This window comes from Nelumbo lutea, chromosome 4 (genome assembly GCF_056320005.1).
Source record: "Nelumbo lutea isolate HS-2025 chromosome 4, American lotus-T2T, whole genome shotgun sequence".
NCBI classification, from domain to species: Eukaryota; Viridiplantae; Streptophyta; class Magnoliopsida; order Proteales; family Nelumbonaceae; genus Nelumbo; species Nelumbo lutea.
The window spans coordinates 47,992,785-48,013,895 of NC_142687.1; the positions used below are offsets into that span (position 1 = coordinate 47,992,785).

The 21,111-nt window shown below is 38.0% G+C and overlaps 1 protein-coding gene across 5 annotated transcripts in view; it reads left to right on the forward strand.

Annotated features, from left to right (window-relative positions):
• ABCD1 (peroxisomal ABC transporter 1) overlaps positions 1 to 21,111 on the forward strand; it is a 97,789-nt gene that overhangs the window by 52,661 nt on the left and 24,017 nt on the right. For all 5 annotated transcript variants that reach the window (XR_016113089.1, XM_088985368.1, XM_088985367.1 and 2 more), the window contains 7 exons: positions 3,500 to 3,599; positions 3,683 to 3,791; positions 4,084 to 4,174; positions 4,641 to 4,765; positions 8,473 to 8,695; positions 15,706 to 15,886; positions 15,950 to 16,108. Coding sequence is in view for 4 of the 5 variants with exons in the window: in XM_088985368.1 (XP_088841494.1) it covers positions 3,500 to 3,599; positions 3,683 to 3,791; positions 4,084 to 4,174; positions 4,641 to 4,765; positions 8,473 to 8,695; positions 15,706 to 15,886; positions 15,950 to 16,108 (988 nt within the window). In the remaining variant the exon portion in view is untranslated. The remainder of the gene's footprint in view (positions 1 to 3,499; positions 3,600 to 3,682; positions 3,792 to 4,083; positions 4,175 to 4,640; positions 4,766 to 8,472; positions 8,696 to 15,705; positions 15,887 to 15,949; positions 16,109 to 21,111) is intronic.

A 21,111-nucleotide genomic window follows, 5' to 3' on the forward strand; every position in this document is an offset into this window, starting at 1 on the left:
TCCTAGGGAGAGTAGATTTTGGACCCCAGTGATAGAAAAGTTTGAGAAGAGATTTGTCTCATGGAAGAGGAATTATGTCTCTTTAGGAGGGAGAATTACCCTAATAAGAGCTACCTTGGCTAACTTACCTACCTATTTTTGTCTGTATTTAGGATACCGGTTAGGGAAGCTAGGAAACTGGAGAAGTTGATGGGAGATTTTTTATGGGAGCCGGGACAATAAAACAAGGATCACTTGGTTGATTGGGAATTTGTGTGTGGAAGTAAAGAAGAGGGGGGTTTGGGACTTGGGCGGGTAACTAGAAAAAATCAAGCTCTGTTATGGATATGGTTAGTGGCGATGGCCATTGGAAAGAGAGAGATTGTGGCATGAGGTGGTGGGAAGCATTCATGGGGGGTCAGAGAATGGATGGGATGCTGGTGTATCAAGGCAAGCTAACCTAGCAGCACCTTGGAGGGCCATTCACAACACCCTTCTGGCAACACTATTCATTTTTGGGAGGATATTTGTGTAGGAGACACACCTTTAAAGGATCTGTTCCCTTCGCTTTTTTCTGTTTTTTTGTACAAAAAAGAGGTGGTCTCAAAATTTGTCTCACCTTTGGGAACACCTGTGGATCTTTCTTGGGATTTTGGGTTTCGTAGAGGACATAGGGATGATGAAATTGAATCTCTTTCTGTCTTGCTTGGTTGTCTTAATCAGGTTTGTTTGGATCCCTCCAAGCCAGATGGGAGGGTATGGACTCCTAGACCCAATGGAACCTTCACTTGTGCTTCTTTCTTCAAGTCCATCTCTCAACTTTCTACCCACCAATCCTTTTCGTCAAAAGAAATTTGGTGCAGGCCAGTTCCCCAAAAAATTATGGCGTTTTGTTGGTAAGTATTCCATGGGAAAGTTAACACTCTAGATAACCTATAAAAGAGAAGATCTTTCCTCTGTATTTCTCCTAATTGACGTATTCTCTATAGAGCTCACGGTGAGGATTGTTACCACCTATTAATATCTTGTCCATTTTCTACAGACCTTTGGGCTTGGCTACTTTCGTTGTTTGGGAGTAGTTTGAGTCTATTAGCAGAAGTTCACATGCTCTTCAACCATTCTACCTTTTGTTGGCCTACAAAAATAGGGAGAATTATGTGGAGATGTGCTCGTGCTGCCTTGCTTTGGACTCTTTGGGAAGAAAGGAATATTTGAATTTTTCAAGAAAAGGAAAAGAGTAGTCTGGAATTGAAAGACTGTGTGTTAAATAGGGCAATACCTTGGCTGAAGACCTTGGAAATCTTTCATCAATTCTCTTTTAATGACCTTTGGAGAATTTGGTCAGCAGTAACGAGGTGTTCATCCCTAAAGGACAAATCAATTACAAGCTGTTCTCCTCCATCTGAAGGCTCATTGAAGTTGAACTTTGATGGAAATAGCATGGGTAATCCAGGAATATCCATAATGGGGGGTGTATTGAGAAATGAGAAGAGAGAGATTTTGTTTCTCTACTCAGGTCCCTTGGGAATTGGGGACTCCATCAGGGAAAAACTTTTAGCTGTTGTACAAGGGGTGCAATTTGCAAACCAGCTGGGGGTACAACACCTAACAATCGAGGGGGATTCCAAAGTGGTGGTCAGTTGGTTGAAAAATCCTGCAGAGGCTATGTGGCGTTACAAGAATGAAATGAAGAAATTTAGTTGGTTGACAAGGAATATGTTGGTCACTGTACAGTGGGTGGGGAGATCAGCAAATACTTTGTCAGATGTGTTAGCTAAGCAAGGGGTAAATAGGGAAGAATTGTTTTTGGCTCAGTTGTGATTCTTGCTTTTCTTTCCTAGTTTACTTGTAAGATTCTAGGAGGGGCTGCAGCTCGCGCTTCTCCCTGGGTGTTGTATGAACTCACTCTAAATCTGCTTCTGAATTAATAAATTTATTATCATTCATAAAAAATAGTAATATCTTTCAAACTTTATATGTCTACTCTTTTTATTTTCTCTGCTTTTGATAGATAATAGTGACTTTAGTAATAGCAGTTTTGACTTGTACGTAGACTTCTTGCTTTTAAAACAATGTTCTGAATGGTGATTTCTCTAAGGTTAGGTTTATCATGTGGGTTTGAATTGGAGTAATGAGTATTTTTGGAGCAGATTGATACAAGTTTTATAAATCTAAAGTTCTTGATGCTGAACCCGTAGGGAACAAAGAAAGATAGAGGGGAGGGGAGAGAGAATTTAGAAGTGTAGCAAAGAGTAGAGAATATATAGAGGTTGAGGGGACGCACACAGATAATTGACGAATGACGATGTTTGAAAACAAAACTTTCATTCACTCTGATTCAATACATGATAATAGTTAGGGTTGGATTCATAATTTCGTACTTGTCATGGTGTCTCCTAGGAAGGCACTCAGGTGATGACTAAGTGCTTTTCTCTTTCTCTTTCCCCCTGCCCCTTCCAGACCAAAGTCTTTGCCCTTCTTTTTTTCTAACTTTATCTCTGTATTATTTTCTCTCTCTCTCTCTCTCTCTGTATTTGTGAATAGACATGAAGCTCTACTCCTTTTTGTATTCTATATATGTTTTCTTCTTTGCCCCTTGGATTTTTTTTCTTGATGTGTCTTACTTCTCATTTTCTCTGTTGGCAAAAATAAGAGCTTGATCCCTTTGATTCTTTGACTCATGCACTCAGAAAACAAGGACCCTCTCTGAAAATGGTACTGTGGTCTGCTCTTGCTTTTTCTTTTTGCATTTTCTGAGTAATTAATAACTGCCTTTCTATTCTCCTCCCCCCTTCTCTTTACTATCAGGCCAGGGGCTTTGCCCTTCATTTTTTCTTCCAAATTTTCTGTGCTACCCTTTCTAGCTTGAACAGACAAGCGCTCTACTCATTTCTTTGTTTTGTTGTTTTATTTTATATATGTATATCTCTCTAGATAAAATAAAAATATGGGCCCCTTTTTTTTCCCTATCTTTTTCCCCTTTCCATCATCTGTGTAACATTGAGCATAACAAGGGATTCGAAACATTGATTTTTCATTGGATTGAATGAAATCATGATTATCTACTTCCGTATGTGGTAAGTTCTCTCTCTATCTTAGTTTTTTCCCCATTTGCTTCTGTTACTTTTTGTCGATTTATTAACCAGTTTTTTTTTTATTTAATTTGTTTTTCATTATTTCTTAGTTATGTTTTACTTCTTGTTATTGTTGAATTCTAGCCTTGAGATGTGAAATTCTTTATTGCATCTTGTCTTGACATGTAAAATTCATTGTTTGGTAGTTGCTATTTTTAGTAGGAAAGCAACAAAAACTGCCTTTTTATCATCAAAATTCATCATCTAGGTCAGTGCCTAGTTTGACTAGTTGCCACCTAAATTCCCCTTAGTACCTTGACAACTATGGTTGGATTGCATTGATCACAGGAGAAAATATAGAAACTGCCACTGCTCTCTCTATTAGCATATGGGAATTGATTGTCCTACAAAGTGTTTCTATTTATTTTGTTATTGCTTCCTTGTAGGTGCCTACACTGCTTGATAAACAGGGGGCACAACTCTTTGCCGTGGCTTTACTTGTTGTTACGAGGACATGGATCTCAGATCGCATTGCTTCTTTGAATGGTATTTCTGATTTCTGCCATGTAGTTGCATATGCATATCTTTCCACATCATTCCCCGTTATGTACTTGTGCTTGCATTCACAGGGACAAGTGTAAAGTATGTTTTAGAGCAGGATAAGGCTGCCTTTATTCGATTAACTGGTATTAGTATTCTTCAAAGTGCCGCTTCATCCATTGTAGCACCATCTTTGAGGTAACTCTTATGTTATAAGATAAAATAATCTGCTTTAGGAAAAAAGTAGTTTCAAGTTCTTTGAATTTTTAATGTAACTGTCTACATCTTCACAAGTCATGTCTTTAGAAATTATTTCACTAAAGGAATTTATAATAAGAAATTCCATTTTAGTTGTCATTAGATATATTGGGGATGAACTGATGAAGCCATATGTTTGTCATAGTCATGCTTAGACATCTAGGACTTCATTGTAAATTGCTTATTTTTCTTGTTTTGAATATATTTAGCCAAAGGATTTGTTATTTTACAGGTACTTAACAGCCAGATTGGCCCTTGGGTGGCGAATTCGTTTAACTCAACATTTGCTGAAAAACTACTTGAGGAAGAATGCATTTTACAAGGTATTGATAAAAAAATTTGCATTTTACAAGGCATATCCAGATGATGGAAGAGTCATAATATCTAGCCATTCTCTGATCAGGTTGAAACTTCTTGAAGAATAAACAGTGTGTTGTATTTAGTTACACTTGCTGCATAAGAATTGGTTCTATCTGCACTGTTTTTATTAGTATATTTAATTTAAGAGTTCTGTGTACTTTTTTCATCCAACCCTTTTTTGGGTTTATAGAAAATGGTAGTTTATTAATAATATCTCTCATTGGTATATTTAATCTGAATGCGTTTTCTCTCCTACCATTTTTTGGATTCAGAGAAAGGGATATTTATGCACAAATTTTTCATGCTTTGTATATGAACAGTACCGATTCTTTCATTTATAGTCTATGGTTCATAAACTGTTACTTGTGGTGACATTTGCTTGTCAAATGGATCTTTCTGTGGGACTGATAAAAATGGATATTTTTATAGGTATTCCACATGTCAGGTCATGATATAGATGCAGATCAAAGAATATCGCATGATGTTGAAAAGCTGACAACTGACCTTTCAGGACTTGTGACAGGAATGGTAAAGCCAACCGTGGATATTCTCTGGTGAGTACTTGTCACATTAAACTTTCAGATGATGCTCTCCTTCATTTTTGGTTGTCATGAATAATGATAATGATTTATGTAATGTTGAAAGGATAAAACCTGTATACAGAAAATTGCTGTTGAATAGCACGAGTTATGAAACTTCTCTAGTTACTAATCACATGGGACATGCAATCTGGGAGAGAACTGGGATAAAAAAAAGTATGAAAATTGAAAAACGAGAGAGGGATAGGGCTTCCAATGGAGTTTGAAAGTCTGTGATTTGATCAAAGATCCAATGTAATTAGTTTGGATCTTTATGATCCATTAAATAAATTTAACTTGTATTAAGTTTGGATATGTTTAATAATTGGTTTGGTCCTATTCGATCTGCTTAAATCCTTACTATATAATACTGATACTTCAAATATTTGTAGTTACTAACCACATGAGACATGCAATCTGAGAGAGAACTGGGATCAACAAAAAAAATACGAAAAGTGAAAAATGAGAGATAGGGATAGGGCTTGCGATGGAATTAAAAAGTCTTAAGATTTGATCCAATACCCAAGGTAATTATTTTAGATCTTTATGATCCATTATATAAACTGAACTTGATTTTTGAAGTTTGGATCTGTTTAATAATTGGATTGAATATGGATCTAATCCAATTCAATCTGATTATATGCTTACTACATCATGCTGATACTTTACATCCTAGCCTAAAAAGTCATATCAATTTTAGGTATTATATAATGTTAATGCTTGCAAAGGGCAGTTGTCCAAATATAATCTTTAGATCTAACATTTAAGGAAATAAACCTTTCAAAATCTAAATGTCCTTTCATCATTTTACCCTTGTATCTTGCAGATGTGCAGGGCACTTGCACGTGTGCCTAGCCAATTAATTTATTTTCTATTTTATTTTTCAGTTTTTCTTTATTATAAAGATGGTAGATTTAACTCGAATTTGATCCAAAAGTCAGATAGGATTCAAATTTGACCCGAAACCCTCTAGATCTGATCAGATTTTGTATCCAGTTCAGTAGTGGGTGGGGACATAACTGGTTATCCCTAGATGAGGGCAGAAGAGGGATGAAAGGTGGAAAGAGAGGTGTGGACATAATTGGAAAAAAAGAATATGGTTTATAAGTGGAAGATAAAATGTTTGAGACTCTAATAAAGAGAGAGTGTGAAATAAGTAATACGATGTATACTATAAGTAAGAAAAATATCAGAGAAACTTGAACTTTCAAAACATCCATCTTATTTCAATAAGTTTCACAACATTCCCGTTGTTAATAGAGAAAAGTATCTTTGATTGAGAAAAGCATCAATCTTTTGTGAAATTACACGAGATATCGGGCCCCATCCTTTCTAGGCGGCTTCAATTGATTTGGGATGTTTCAAAACCATTTTCTATCTGCTTCAATGATATGGTCTTGGAAGTGTGGCTTCTCTGTTTGAAGCCTACTGACCAATGTTTTGTAAATCAGAACTGATGTGATGGTTGAACTATAAAACCAGGAGGCACCATGGTCAACAAGTATATGGCTTTTAGATGGGTGTAATGGTTCCAACTGGTTGAACCATGAAAACCTTGGAATGAAAGCGTGCAAAGCTTTCCCGTTTAAATTTTCATTTTGTTTCCAAAAGATTGGTGATGAATCTAATACCAAAAGATCTATGGGTAGGAGAAACCCCACTAAAAGACAAATTCCCTGATCTCTTTGCGCTATCTAACCTTAAGGGGGAAGCTATATCCATGTTGGGATCACCGTGTCCAATTGGTGTGAACTAGAATTTGGACTTTAGAAGGGAACTAAGGGAGAATGAGTGTGAATCCTTAACCCGTTTGCTGGTCCTCTCACGGCAGATCCACTTGGGCCCTTCGTTGGAAGACTCTAGAATTTGGGTAAGCCTAGGTGGGATTTTCCCTGTGAAAGAAATTTGGTGCAAGCCTATTCCCCCGAAGATCCAAGCTTTCTATTGGGAAGTATTCCTTGCTAAGGTAAACACTTGTGATATGCTGTAGAAAAGAAGGCCATATATTTGCCTTTCTCCTCATGTGTGTTCACTGTGTAAGGAAAGTGGTGAGACCCTTTCTGATTTAATGATATCCTATTCTTTTATGCATCGATTTTGGAAATTCTTGTACTCTCCTTGGTTGCAGGTGGATTCCCCTCAAGATGTGGTGGGACTCTTCAATCATGATTTCTTGAGACAGAGAAAGAAAAGAGGGATGGTAATGTGGAAAGCAACAAAGGCAGTAATTTGTTGGGTAACATGGGAAGAGAGGAACAACAGAATTTTTTTGGAAAAAAGTAGAACAATAGAGGAAGTGATTGATAGTATCAAGGTGAAAGTAGCCCATTGGGTAAAACCCTTGGACTGCATTCAAGTCTTTTCAGTCGCAGATATTCTAAGAACATGGTCCGAAGTAGCATAGTCTTTGAGAGTAAGAGATAAAGTAAGGCTGGAGTGGAAACCACCTGAAGGCAACAAAGTAAAGCTGAATTTTGATGGGTGCTCATATGGAAATCCAGGCATCTCAGGAATAGGAGTATTAAGAAACTCTGACAGGAGGATATTGGGTATGTTCTCAGGACCGGTCGGCAACGGAAACTTGCTGAAGGCTGAACTATTGGCATTACTACAAGCGTTACAGCTAGCCAAACAACTAGGATGCAGACATGTTGAAGTGGAAGGGGACTCAAAAATAGTAATTTCATGGGCAACAAATAGCAGCCACAGCCCATGGACATTTAAACATATGATTAGGGATGTGGAGAAAACTGCAAAGGAGGTTGAGGCAGAATTTAAATGGGTCAGAAGAAGTGCAAATGGGCTAGCTGACGGATTAGCAAAACAAGGGGCATTGAGACAGCAATTATTTTGGGCTACACTGTAAAGAGGGGTGAATAGAGTGATGAAAGTTGTTCATCAGTCCCATCATCAAGTTGTATAAACTACTTACAATCTGAATTTTAATAAAATACATATTTACTGATAAAAAAGACAAACCAAAAGAGTTTAAGATTCTGCTCTCTGCATTAGTCATAATGATCAGCATTGTTAGTTACTAAAAGTTGTATATGGACATTATGTTGTCTTTTTCACCACAATGCTTTTACTACAACGGTTCATATGTACATTAGTAAGGTCAAAAGCTGTGAAATGTGGCAAAATGTCTTGGCATTTTCGGTTATATGTCAAACGAAAGGAAATTGTCAACCTGCCTTTTTTTTTTTTTATACCTGACTTATGAGTAGCATTGTTTTTTAGCCATATCCTCCTTCCTTTTCCCCCTCATTATGAATTATGAGTAGCATTGTTTCTCTAATCCCAGATTGTTTATCATATAGTTACCTTCCTTCCTCATGTCATAGATCCTGCTACGTCCTTTACCAAACTTCTGCTTCTTGTGGTTACTCTGGTGGTCAACTGAATTCTGAACTACCAGATTGTTTATCATATAGTTACCTTCCTTCCTCATGTCATAGATCCTGCTACGTCCTTTACCAAACTTCTGCTTCTTGTGGTTACTCTGGTGGTCAACTGAATTCTGAACTACCTGTTAGTTTAAAGAGAAATCTTTGTTCTTTTTTCCTCTTCCCTTCTGTCCCTTGTCCTGCCCATCTGAGTTCCTTATTCTCTGATCTGGCATTCTAGTGGCTTCAAGTCTCCAACTTTTACTAATCATTATAAGCATCACTGAAACTTTGCAGGTTTACTTGGAGAATGAAACTATTAACCGGACGGAGGGGAGTTGCCATATTGTATGCTTATATGTTACTGGGTCTGGGTTTTCTACGGAGTATTACACCTGATTTTGGGGATCTAACAAGCCGAGAACAAGAACTTGAAGGAACTTTCAGGTTCATGCATACAAGACTACGAACTCATGCTGAATCGGTTGCTTTCTTTGGAGGTGGTTCCCGAGAAAAAGCTGTAAGTGATTTGTCTTTCACATTCCACCATCCATTTCATAGTTACAGTAATATACTAAGTATTATTACTTAGTTTATATTAGCTTATTTCTTATATTACCAAGTCAGTATGATTCTAATTGAGACTAGACTTGAGCTTCTAGTATCTTTTCATCTTATTCTTATCTATCCTTAATAACTTATACATAAACTGATTTTTCAGGGCACTCTTTTGAAGTTCATTTTCTTGGTGCCATCTAACCTATTTTGACTTCTGTCCTTTAAGACTTGCAAATTACATCTATAATTTAGTTATGCTCACACATAAATTGAATAGTGGTTTGTTCATTCGTGGCATGTCTCTTCTGGGTTGTTAATTTTATTTTTGGCCCTAAAATTTACTCTCAGTGGAGGGGTGGCACTGTGAATTTTATTAATATTAAAAAAGGAAGAGGTGGGGGAGGGGTGACATAAATACCTTACCCCTCAAGAGAAGCTATACAAGGAGATCATCTCAAAAAACGAAGATATAGAAGACGATAGGTATCTTCCTAACATAGGAGAGGCTAAAGATGGCTATGGTTCTTGTGGAAGGTTCAGAGATGATTGATGGGCTGAAAGAGTTCCTTTCTGATGCAGCAGCTAAAGGGAAGCAGATAAAATGGAAAGAAACTTCTCAGAGACAGGTAGGAGGTATGTGATGGATATCAAGAGGAATGCAAAGGGTGCGTTCATATCTCGCACTGAATTTTGCTGAAGGAAGGAAACAAATGGTTTGTTTCCCCCAAGGGGAAAATAGTCAAGGATGGAAAGGGGTGACTGGTTTATTAACAAGCTTCCTAAACAGAAGGAATCTGGAGAAAAAAGAGTTAATGGAATATGGTGAAAGTGATCAGAGTCCTGTAGTTAGCAGTCCTATCTTCTGTAAGGAAGAGGAACCAAAAAAGGATTTCTTGGCCTTGGAAAATAACAGTAGGAATCCTTCCTTGGTAGCAAATGGTATAACGGGACAATGGGAAAGCATACTAGTAACTGAAGTTGAAAAGCTGGTGCTAGATTGATGAAAAGTTGCAGAACTATTAAAGTTCAAACTGGGGCTAAAGTGCACCTTTATTTTAACTCTGTTTGATCATGCTAAGGCAGTGCTGGATCATCTTGAAAAGCAGGTAAATTTTAAAGCATTATGTATTCAAGATGCTCTGGGGATCTTCTCAATCTTTAAATGGTCTCCATCTTCCAATTCAAAAATCTTCTCAGTTGAAGATAATGTGACTGTTCGAGTAGTCAGTTTGCCATTCCATCTTCGGAGTCAAACGATAGCAAACTCAATTGCTCTGCTGCGCGGTGTTCGCCTTGTTGGTGTATTCTGGGGAGGCCTACGAAGTGCAGCCCTTCTATTCGGTGGAGTATTTCCAGAAGATACACTGAGGAAGGTAACCATTGTAGTCGATGGATTGTTTTTACCAGTCTGGTTAGCTTCCTCCATTGAAGCTGCTCTTTGGAGGGAGGCTAGGCAGGAGGAAGATGAAAAGGTTGTGGAAGTGGAGCTATGTGGCAGCTTGGGGATGGATAAACAAAAGAAACTGGGAAATTTCACCAAAATGGAAAGACAATCTTTAAGCAGTCCAAAAAACTTGGGTGAGGAGAGTAGTAAAAAACTTGAGATACTAGGTAAGGGTATGACAGCCACCAGGACGTTTGTTCAGGTAGTAGCTTCCGATGCCATGTAAAATATTTTGAATGGTTTAAATGAATTAAATACTTCAGGGAAGGGGAAGGGTCCGTTGTTAGTATGGGCTGAACCACAGGATGGGGGAGGTAAACCATCGGGTCTGGCTGGTGCTTCTCTAGAAGCTGAAAATCATGTGGTGGTCGACCCCATGGACAATGGGCTTTTAATATCAAGATCAGCTCCTGGGCCTAGCAAGCCCAAAACTAAGTTAAGTGGGCCAAAACTAAATGACCCAGGTTTTAAGATGGCATGTGCAGACTTAAAGGAGGATGTGACAGGGGGGGCATCTCAGGTAGACGAGAAACAGGGTCTACCATTGTCTTCCTTGAGCTCCTCCTTTTGCTCGAACAGCTCTGCAAAGGCTTCCAGCTCCTTACAGTGGATCCCATCCAAGAAACTGGATCGATTCTCACAGGATCACCATAATCCAAGATGTGTGAAGCGCAGTGAGATAGATAACTCAGATATGGAAATGTCAACAGATAATGAAGAGTTTTCTGATTCGGATTCGAACTCTGGAGAAACACTCAGTCTGGGAAGCATTGACCTTCAAAAACCTAAAGATATCATGGAGGGAAGCTTAAACACTGAGTTATTATTTCCAGAGGAGGAAATGGACCCACAAGATTTCAGCAATGACAAACAGACGAGGAATCCGAGTTTCAACGGCATTGAACAGATATCTTCTATTCCAGAAATTATCACACAAAAAACAGATGGTTTTAGAAGCACTTACAGAGGTTTGGCAGATTACATCTCATCCAATAAACGAGCCTACTCCTTTAGCACAACCTATTCAGGATATCAGGCCAGAGAGATGGGAATCAGCTTTGATGCCTCACCTAAGGAATTACATAGAGGGAAAGAATAGAGAGGTACCTTCGACTGTAAGGGGTGAAAAAGTTATGGTTGAACCTAGTCCACTTCCACAGCTGAGTGAGGAAAAAGGAATGGGCCTGGTCTTGATTTCAACAGTTGATACCCAACATCCGGTCTCGTTGCAATCACTGCCATCAATCATTATAGTTGAAATTGTGTTGGCTCTTCTTTTGGTTTTGGTTGATATATGGAAGAATGATGTGTTGATGTGTTCTTATTCCTGGCTTGTAGCCATTGGGCACAGGATTTCTGCTTCCAAGGTACCCTCTATATATGCCAACCTGGAGAATTCTTCTTTGGCTTTGGATCTTCTACAACCGTCTTCCTCTAACAGCGTACCTTCTTCCTCTTTTGCATCCAATCCCTGAACAGTTTCCAGTGCCTTATCCTTCTAGGTTGAAATGCATCCAGGAACCTCTGTATTCCACAATTTCATTCTAACTTTCAGAAGCTTGATCTTCTCTACAAATCATTTACCTGGATTCTCTAGCACTAGTGCTTTCCCCCACCATCTCTGCAAATTGTTAATGTAACCTAGTTCTTCGTAGAGCATAAGTTCCAAGCAGAAAGGCCCACCTTGTTCTTATTTGAAGCCTGTTGCAAGAAAATCAGTACATGGTTGAAGGTTGGCTTGACTGGTGCTTTCCCCCATCCCATTCAGCATTGAATAGGTAGGAACCAATTGAGATTCAACAAAGGAAGGGTTCTGTCAAAAACTACTCCAAGTGATTTACATTCTTGAGATGAACTTGCCAAATTTGAGCATATCTACTGATACCTTGCCTTCACTTGACCTTTCAAACCTCATGGCACCGGCCATTGCTCAAAAATCTGTGCCAACTCCCTTTGGTAGAAACCTCTTCTCACACCTTCTAAAAGTCCATAAAAACTCAAGAAAGCTCAAGGATCACTACTGTCAACACTAGTAAATTTCACCAACAGAGAGGACTCCCCCAAGCAAACCTCATTAGCACTTGAGGAATGTGGATCCCAAAGTGCTAGTATGCCACCAAAAGCACCATCAGCTGGTTTTGCTGTTCAATTACAACTGTACAACCCTTTTGTGATAGCTCCTCAAACCTCGCCTTTTTTTATTCAGTTTTTTTATTTTATCCGAATAATTTTCACCCCTATTCTGCACTTCTTGACCCCTAAAACACTCTCCACAACCTTTCTGTTGGTATTCTCACAACCTAGCCCGTCATTCAGCAAACACTAGAGCCAATTTTGTTCTTTAACCAACTTTTCTCCCCTTCATAGTAGGACCTTGATTTCTTCGTCAACCCCTCTTGCATTTCTCTTTTCTATTGCCATGAAAAGTTGCATCACTTCCCGTTCAAGAAGTGACCACTTGTGCCTTTTTGAAGCAAGCCACAAAAATGCAAAAATGGTAAAATTTAAATAATGCCAAAAAATGCAAAATATTAAAAATATTAAATGGGATATTAATGTGATGTTAAACATTATGCTTTCCTCATTCTATGAGCTGCCTTTGTACCAAGCCCCTTGAGGCAAGCCCAAACAAGTCCACATCAACGTCTTAAATTCTTAATCCTTATAAAGAAACGTTTATATAACTTTCAGTGTCATTAAAACTATCGTTTATTAGGGTGAATGAATGAGAAAATTTTCAAATGGTGCACGCTGGGATGAAGCGCAAGGCGCACCAGGCATATGCCTTTTGAAAGTGCTGTGCCTGGAACCTAAAATGCACCTTGTCCCTAGGAATCAAGTGATCTCAAGATTGTTGTGTGCCAGGTGTCTCACCCATTAAGATACGTTGAAGTCCACTTGGGGTTGGATTGGTTTCACTTTTGACCTTGTCCACCCAAGAAATTGTTGGCACTTCCACCACCAACCTGGTTCATCCTGACTCTTTATACTGGCTTCCCTGACCTTATCAGCCTTGATCATAGCTAGAAGAGGGACTAACACAACCTCCACATCTTTCCAAGCCCATTACTGATGTTTCCTCTACTAGAACAAGCTCCTCCAGAGGCATAGAGATGATTGATTGCTTTGCTACTTAATAATGCCCGTACCTCTGGTGGTGGTTGTACTTTAAACCCTCTGGAAAACACGGTATGCAGATTGGGAGCTCTGTGCATACCTCACCACCAGTCTTCCTTACTAACTCTATTCTTCAAGAACATTCCTCTGCTTTTTTCCTTTTGATGAGTCACCAGGAATTTTGAGGTCTAACTACAAGTCTACTTGTATTTGATCCGCGGACCAGGCCCACATTTCATGCTCATTTGGCTTCACGCCCATCATTTGCTGGGAACTCTCACCTGGGCATCAAATATTGGGTCTTCTACAATCCCTCCTTCTATTGGGCCTCTTATTGGGCTGACCCATCTTCATCAGTGATTTTCCACACATCTGACCCTATTGGCTATACACCTGCCAACGTTCTTTAATGTTCAAGTCTCCCAACAGGTCCCTTGCTTTGGAACCCTCCACTTGTGATGGATTCCGCCTCCACCTCCTCCTTACCCGGCTGCCGTTAAAACAATACATCTGAGACTTCCTTACCCCAACTCACTGATTGATTTTTGTTGTGTGGGCTTGTGCTGAAGCTCGAGGACCCCCTTTTTGCTAATATTGTTCCATTCATTCATCCTAATAAAAGAATAGCATCTGCTATAATGTCCCAACCAAAGGAAAAAAATTTCTAGTGAACCCATCTGGACCTGGTGCACTCATTATTAAGAGACCAAACCACACCTTTATCTCTTCATTACAAGGAATTGCAGTTAGAGCCTGATTTCTTCATCTGTAATGCAACAATCAACCATACTCATGCCATAACTAGTATTCTCTGAATCATCTTCTCAGTCTGAATGATTTCTTCTATTTACTGTATTTCTCCACAGCTCAATGTTTTAATCATGAGAGCTTTTATTATTTTGTTAGAGTAAGAGGACTAAATTATGTTTTTTTAAGTCAAGTTTGTTAGTTGCTCATGAGCTGTGTCTTGTGGATTGGATGGTATAATGAATTAGTTATTTTTTACCACACCAATACGGATAATCAGGCAAAGTTAAGGTTACTTGAAGGGACTTCCTAATTTACTTCATATAGATGACATGACCAATTCTTCTAATCAATAAAATACTTCATTATGCATTGACTATCCATAGAATCAGGTCTGTTAGATGCAATGTATCCCCCCTCTTTGGTTATTTGAATGGGCTTAGACGGGAGTCTGTAAGCTTTTTTTAACCAATAAAAGTAATCCAATTATTTTAAACTTTTTTAGGTGATTGTGCATTTAGCATGATGTATACAGACTCTTTAATTAAGTGTAAGTGCATACATGATGTATGATAGTCTTGTGGTTGATCAAATCCCAACTATTGTAGGGTTCTGATAGGTGATGCCAAATAATATCAATAGTTAGGAAAAATGTATTCAAATTAGGGATTAAAAGACTCCTAAACTAGGGTTTTAATTAAATGTAAGTGCTTACATGATGCATAAGTGTGCCAAATAATATCAAAAGCTGTGAAAAATGTATGCAAATTAGGGTTTAAAAGGCTCCAAAACTAGGGTTTTGTTTAAAATATTATTAGGTTATGTTTATTGATGTATTTAAGTGGGTTAATATGGCTCGATATGAAATTTAACAGGAAATAAATTATGGCTGGAATGTGAAATTTGTAGAATGAGAAAAAGTGCTAAGAAAGGAATATTGGGTTTGTATCCAGTTTACCCCTCCAAAACCCCCCGGTTTCTGGGACCATCATTGGATAATGACCCTACAATGCCACTTGCTTTAGACATTTCTTTTTCTAGATCTTAAGTATTTATCAGAGAGTAGATTTTCCCTAGAAGACATCTCTTGGGTTTTAACTAATGAAAATTCTCAGATAATGTTCAAGGTGGTTTTTGTACCATTTGTGATGTATTATTAAATTCAGCGATGCAGAAGGTTTTACATGGCAGTTGTAGCAAGAGAATTAGAAAGAAAATGGAAAGGCGAAGGGATGAAACTAAACACTAGAATTAATCTACAGTTAATTGGAATCACTAACCAAATATGGATGCATAAACTATTATAAGATTCCATTCATTTGGTTAGCAAGATCAGAGAATAACAACTATAGTTGAATAAGTCTACGGAAGGACACTGTTTTAACATAACTATGGAGTTGTCCCTGCACAAAAGAGAAAAACATGTGTAACCCACTGTCCCCAAAACTATAAAATCTGGTAGGTATTTGAACATGATGATCAAACTACCCTTGCTGCCAAAATTCAGAAATTTCCTTTATTGGCTTTTTTATCTTCTCCACCATTACATTTCCACATTTATTTTCCTAAATCTTGTCTCTGTGACTTTTTCCTTTCTTAATTTGTATTTGACTATCTCTAATGTTTTCATCAGTCATTAATCTGTGAATGCCTGTGCTAAACAGATGGTTGATTCAAGATTCCAGGAACTGCTTGATCACTGTAGGATGCTTCTGAAGAAAAAATGGCTGTTTGGTATATTGGATGATTTTATCACAAAGCAACTTCCACACAATGTTACTTGGGGGTTGAGTTTGTTGTATGCTATGGAGCATAAGGGAGATCGAGCATTGACTTCTACCCAAGGTGAGATTGTTGAGCTCTTGTTATAGTCATATTGTCTCCTTCTTACCTTTCTAAGCGTTTCAGGTGAACTGGCACATGCACTGCGATTCCTAGCATCTGTGGTATCACAAAGCTTCCTAGCATTTGGTGACATTCTTGAGTTGAATAGGAAATATCTTTTACTATCTGGTGGTATCAATCGGATTTTTGAGCTGGAAGAGCTTCTTGATTCTGCTAAAAATGGTAACTTCATTTGTATAATTTTTTTTTGTTTGACAAGTTTTAGTTTTGGCACTGTATCGCATAACTTGGATGTTTAGGTTTTAAATCTAAACTAATAATGTGATATGTTTTTCTTTGTTCATTTATGAAGATTATTACCCTATTTCTTTTTAATTTTAGGAGCTTTACCACATTGTTAGTTGAAATGCTTCATAGCAAGAGACTTCGTGAACAAATGATTCAGGTTGCCATTTGTCATGGGGATGACCCATAACATTAATACTGTGATATGTGCATGTTGCACATGGTTACTAAGCTGAAACATTAAGATGTGAGGCCATCATTGTCATTGGGATGACCCATAACAAATGCCATTCTGACAATACAATAGATCAGTGAAATATTGACAGTTGAATTGAGCCCTAGGATTTCTCTTGAAAGGATTATAGGGACCTATGAACCGTGTGGATTCATGACAACTAAGACACCAGGGTCTCCTTAGTGGTTGGATTTGATTATTGCTAGTTGTGCAAATTTTCCAAGTCAGTGGTCTGTTATAGTGTATGAGTTGTACTACTTCATATAGATCTTTATCTTATTTATTTTTATATCCACAATTTTCTATATATGGTTTATTAATTTCATTCTTTCTGTAAAATCTCTCCTTATAAAAGTAAAAGAGAAAGAAAATGAGAATAGTTTTATTTTGTGTAAAGGCAGAGGAATTATTGCTCAAACAAATTTGATAGGTGAATGGCCTAATGCTTTTTTCTGGGAAATATTAAAACAGCTGAAGTTATCAACTTATTGACAGAAGCAATATTTCTTGACTTCTTCATTTTATAAAGGCAACAAGGTAGTTTAGGCATTTTACTTTATAAAATAAGGACACTCCAGTCCATAAATCTCTATAGACAGGGTTATTATTGTAAATACCTTTTATTAGGTTAATTTAAAAGGCTGGCCAACTGCTTTAGAAAAGATTAGACATTCTAATTCTTTCTAGTCAGTTCGCTGGGTTTTCTTCTCTTCCAACCTCTTGTTTCTTAGTTTCTTTCTCCCTTTCTCTCTTGATCTTTCCTTACTTTCTCTTCTTTTGTCCTTTCTTCCTCTACTATTCTGATTACAGGATACCATATTCACATGGTATCGGAGCAGGAAAAGTGAGGGATTTCTATTTCCCCCATAGTTGTCAAGGCGACGCTTAGGCGACAAGGCACCCTTTGAGGCTCGCCTTGGCTAATCGCCAAGCAGTTTTGTACTATGTATTCTAAAATGCTTTTTTATTCTTTATTTTTTGACATTATAATTATAACATATGCACTATTAAACTAAAATATTCATTTTGTGTATTTCTATACTAATTTTTTTATTATTTTCTTATTTGTTAGGATTTAATCAATACAAACATTGCTAAATGCTGTATTGAACCCTCAAAGACTTTAAAACCTGAACCAATAAGTAAGGAAGAACATAAAATTTTGTCTAATCAACACATTTTCTATACTTTAACATGAACTCTATACTTTTCTTATGAAAATTATGAATAATTATTAAGGAAATATGGCTATGGTACCTAGGGAACTACCCTAGGATCTATGTTTTCTATATAAAAAAATCCATTGCCTAGGCGACAAGGCGCCCCCTAATGCCCAGCCTTGCCTTGGCGCCTTGAAAGCTATGATTTCTCATAATCAACTTGACTAGGTTTTCTTCTCCAAGTGCGCTGTAACTTACATTGGGGAAATGGAGGTAGACGTGGAAGTAGTGGACATGACCCATTTGGACCCCAAGTTGGTAGAATTGATAATGGAGGTGGGGGTGGCCATGTACGTGGCAAAAATACATCAACCGAATTTTGCACTCATTGTGGATTAGAGGGCCACATTGTTGGGTATTGTATAAATTTATATGGAGTTTGGTTCTGCACATATTTTATGAGGCCATATAGTTGACTGTTGTCATTTCCAAGGAGGAATATAATGGACAGTTAGTCGCTACATCTTCCTCCATTATTATTCTTGCCTAGACATCAAGTACTGGCTTCACTTGCCTTCTCTCTACCATGTCTCCTTGGGTCATTGACTCAGAAGGTATAAACCACATAATAGGTACCTCATCTACTTATACCCATTTTAATCCTTTATCTTCTTCTACCTGACACGTTACCCTTAGCCAAGGTTCAAAGTAGTAGTCATACAAGACTACAATCTGTTTTAAGTTTTAATGGTAAAACAAATAAAGATTGAAGAGAAGAAGAAGAGAGAAGAGAAGAAGAGGAGAGGAGAAGAAGAACTCAAAGAGAGAATTCAGTAAAGAGAGTGACGGTAAAAGGGCCGAATTACCCTTATTGCTTACATGGAAAAATAATAAAAGGAAAACTAATAACATAAGTCTGAAATAACTACTAACTAACAAACTGAAACAACTAACATAACTAACTATCTACTACTATCATACGAACACAGTGGGGACCACATCAGTGGGGGTCCCATCAGTGTTCTTTACACTCCCCCTCTAGTTGGGGATAGATATTTGTCATTCCCTACTTGCATAGGTTTGCCTCTAACTTCTTCCTTGAAATAGCCTTGGTGAGAAGATCTGCAAGCTGCATGTTGGAGGTGATATACGGAAGACAGTTCTTGGGGTGCAACCCTTTCTCTGATAAAATGTCGGTCCACTTCAATATGCTTAGTTCTGTTGTATTGTATTGGATTATGGGCTATATTAATAGCAGCTTGATTATCATAGTATAACATTAAGGGCTTCTGATAAGCAATACCCAACTCCTCAAATAGTGATCTCAACCTATATTCAGCTTCAGCACTGGAACGAGAAACAACATTTTGTTTCTTACTCCTCTAGAAGATAAGATTACCTCTTACAAAAGCACAATATCTAGATGTAGATCTTCTATCATCAACACACCTTGCCCAATCAGCATTTGTGTAAACTTCTATCTTCATGTGATCTCTATTCTTGAATAAATTACCTCTACCAGGGCACCATTTCAAATATGCCAATATCCTTTCAATTGGATGTAAGTGAGTAGTTCTAAGAGAGTGCATATACTGACTAACAATACTAATTGCATAACTGATGTTCGGTCGTGTGAGACAAAGATAGAGAAGTTTTCCAACTAACTGTTGGAACATAGCTTTATCTTCAAGAGGCTCTCCACCCTCTGCATTGATCTTGTGGTTCTGTTTAATAGGTGTGTCAGCAGGCTTAACACCCAACTTTCCAGTTTCTTCCAACAAGTCAAGAACATACTTTCTTTGAGAAACAAAAGTCCCATGCTTGGACCTAGCTACCTTAATACCCAAGAAGTATCATAGCTCTCCCAGATCTTTTACATCAAACTCTTGATGAAGGAGTCACTTAAGAGACTCAATCTTACTGTTATCACTCCCTATCACTACAATTTCATCCACATCCACATATATAGCAAGCAAGGTTAAGGAAGAATCCACTTTCTTAATAACAAGGTGTGGTCCGACTGGCCTGCACGTAACCGAACTTTTTCAAGGGTTTGTTTGAATCTATCAAACCACACTCTGGGGGACTGCTTTAGTCCATACAAGGTTTTGTTCAGCTGGCAAATCTTCTTTCCTGTTTTTGCACCATAAAATCCAGGAGGCAACTGCATGTAAACCTCTTCCTACAAGTTTCTGTTAAGGAAGACATTTTTAACATCCATCTGAAACAAAGGCCAAGAGTAACTGCCTGCAAGAAATAATAAAACTCTGATAGTGGTCATTTTTGCTACCAGTGCAAAAGATTCCAAGTAGTCAATACCATATGTCTGAATAAATCGGGCCTTATACCTTTTAATGGAACCATCAACATTATGTTTCACAGTAAACACCCATCTACATCCAACTGGTTTCTTCTTTTTGGGTTGATCAACTATCTTCCCAGGTATTGTTTTTGATAATGGCATCCGTTTTTACCTTCATTGCATCATTCCACTCAGGAATTGACAAGGCTTCTTGCACTGTTCTAGGAATGGGAATATCATCAATGGATGCAAGGAAGGACTTGTAAGAGTGGGACAGATGATCATAGGACAAGAACTAGGAAATGCAATGGGCTATGGATGTGGTGCAACGGTGCTTGCCTTTATAGACTGCAATGGGGAGGTCAAGGTCATTAAATGAAGGTGAGGACTCAACAATGGAAGGTATCTCATCTGTAATATCTGATAAAGGAATGGTGGTATCTGGATCTGGATCCGTATAAGTAACTGGGGCCAGCCTAGATTGCTGATGACCAAAATCAACCTGCCTCCATCATTTGTTATAGACTCTCAAATCCCGCACCTCTGACCCTCCCCATTACATCTCTCTTCACTCAATGGGACAGCTAAGGGAACTTTTGATGAGTTAATCCCATCCTCACTACTCTCCCTCTGAGGAGACACCCTAGGATAACAGGGTACATCCTCAAAGAAAGTGACATCCATAGAGACAAATCTCCTCCGAAAAGTAGATTCATAGTAGCAATATCCCTTTTGAGTTTGTGCATAACCAATGAAAATACATTTTGAGGCTTTAGGATCAATTTTGGAACGATGAGGGCCAAGAATCTGAACAAAGCAAGTACAACCAAAGGTTTCAAGGGAAAAGGTAAACAACTTTTTATCAGGATATAAAAGGGTAAATGGAGGTTTCATGTCAATAACTCGTGAAGGAATCCGACTGATGAGATATACTACTGTAAGAATAGCATCCCCTCAGAAATGTATAGGCACATTGGAGTTAAACATAATGCTTCTAGCCACCTGCAATATGTGTCTATTCTTTCTCTCAGCAACCCCATTCTGTTTTGGTGTATGAGAACAAGTACTCTGATGGATAATCCCACGGTCAAGGAAATAAGAGGCTAATGGTTTTGTAAAGTATTCTTTCGCATTATCGGATCTAAAAATTTTGATTTTGACCCCAAATTGGGTTAAAATCATCTGATGAAAGATCCGGGTCAATGTTAGAATCTCATTTCGAGAACGCAAAGGTAAACCCAAG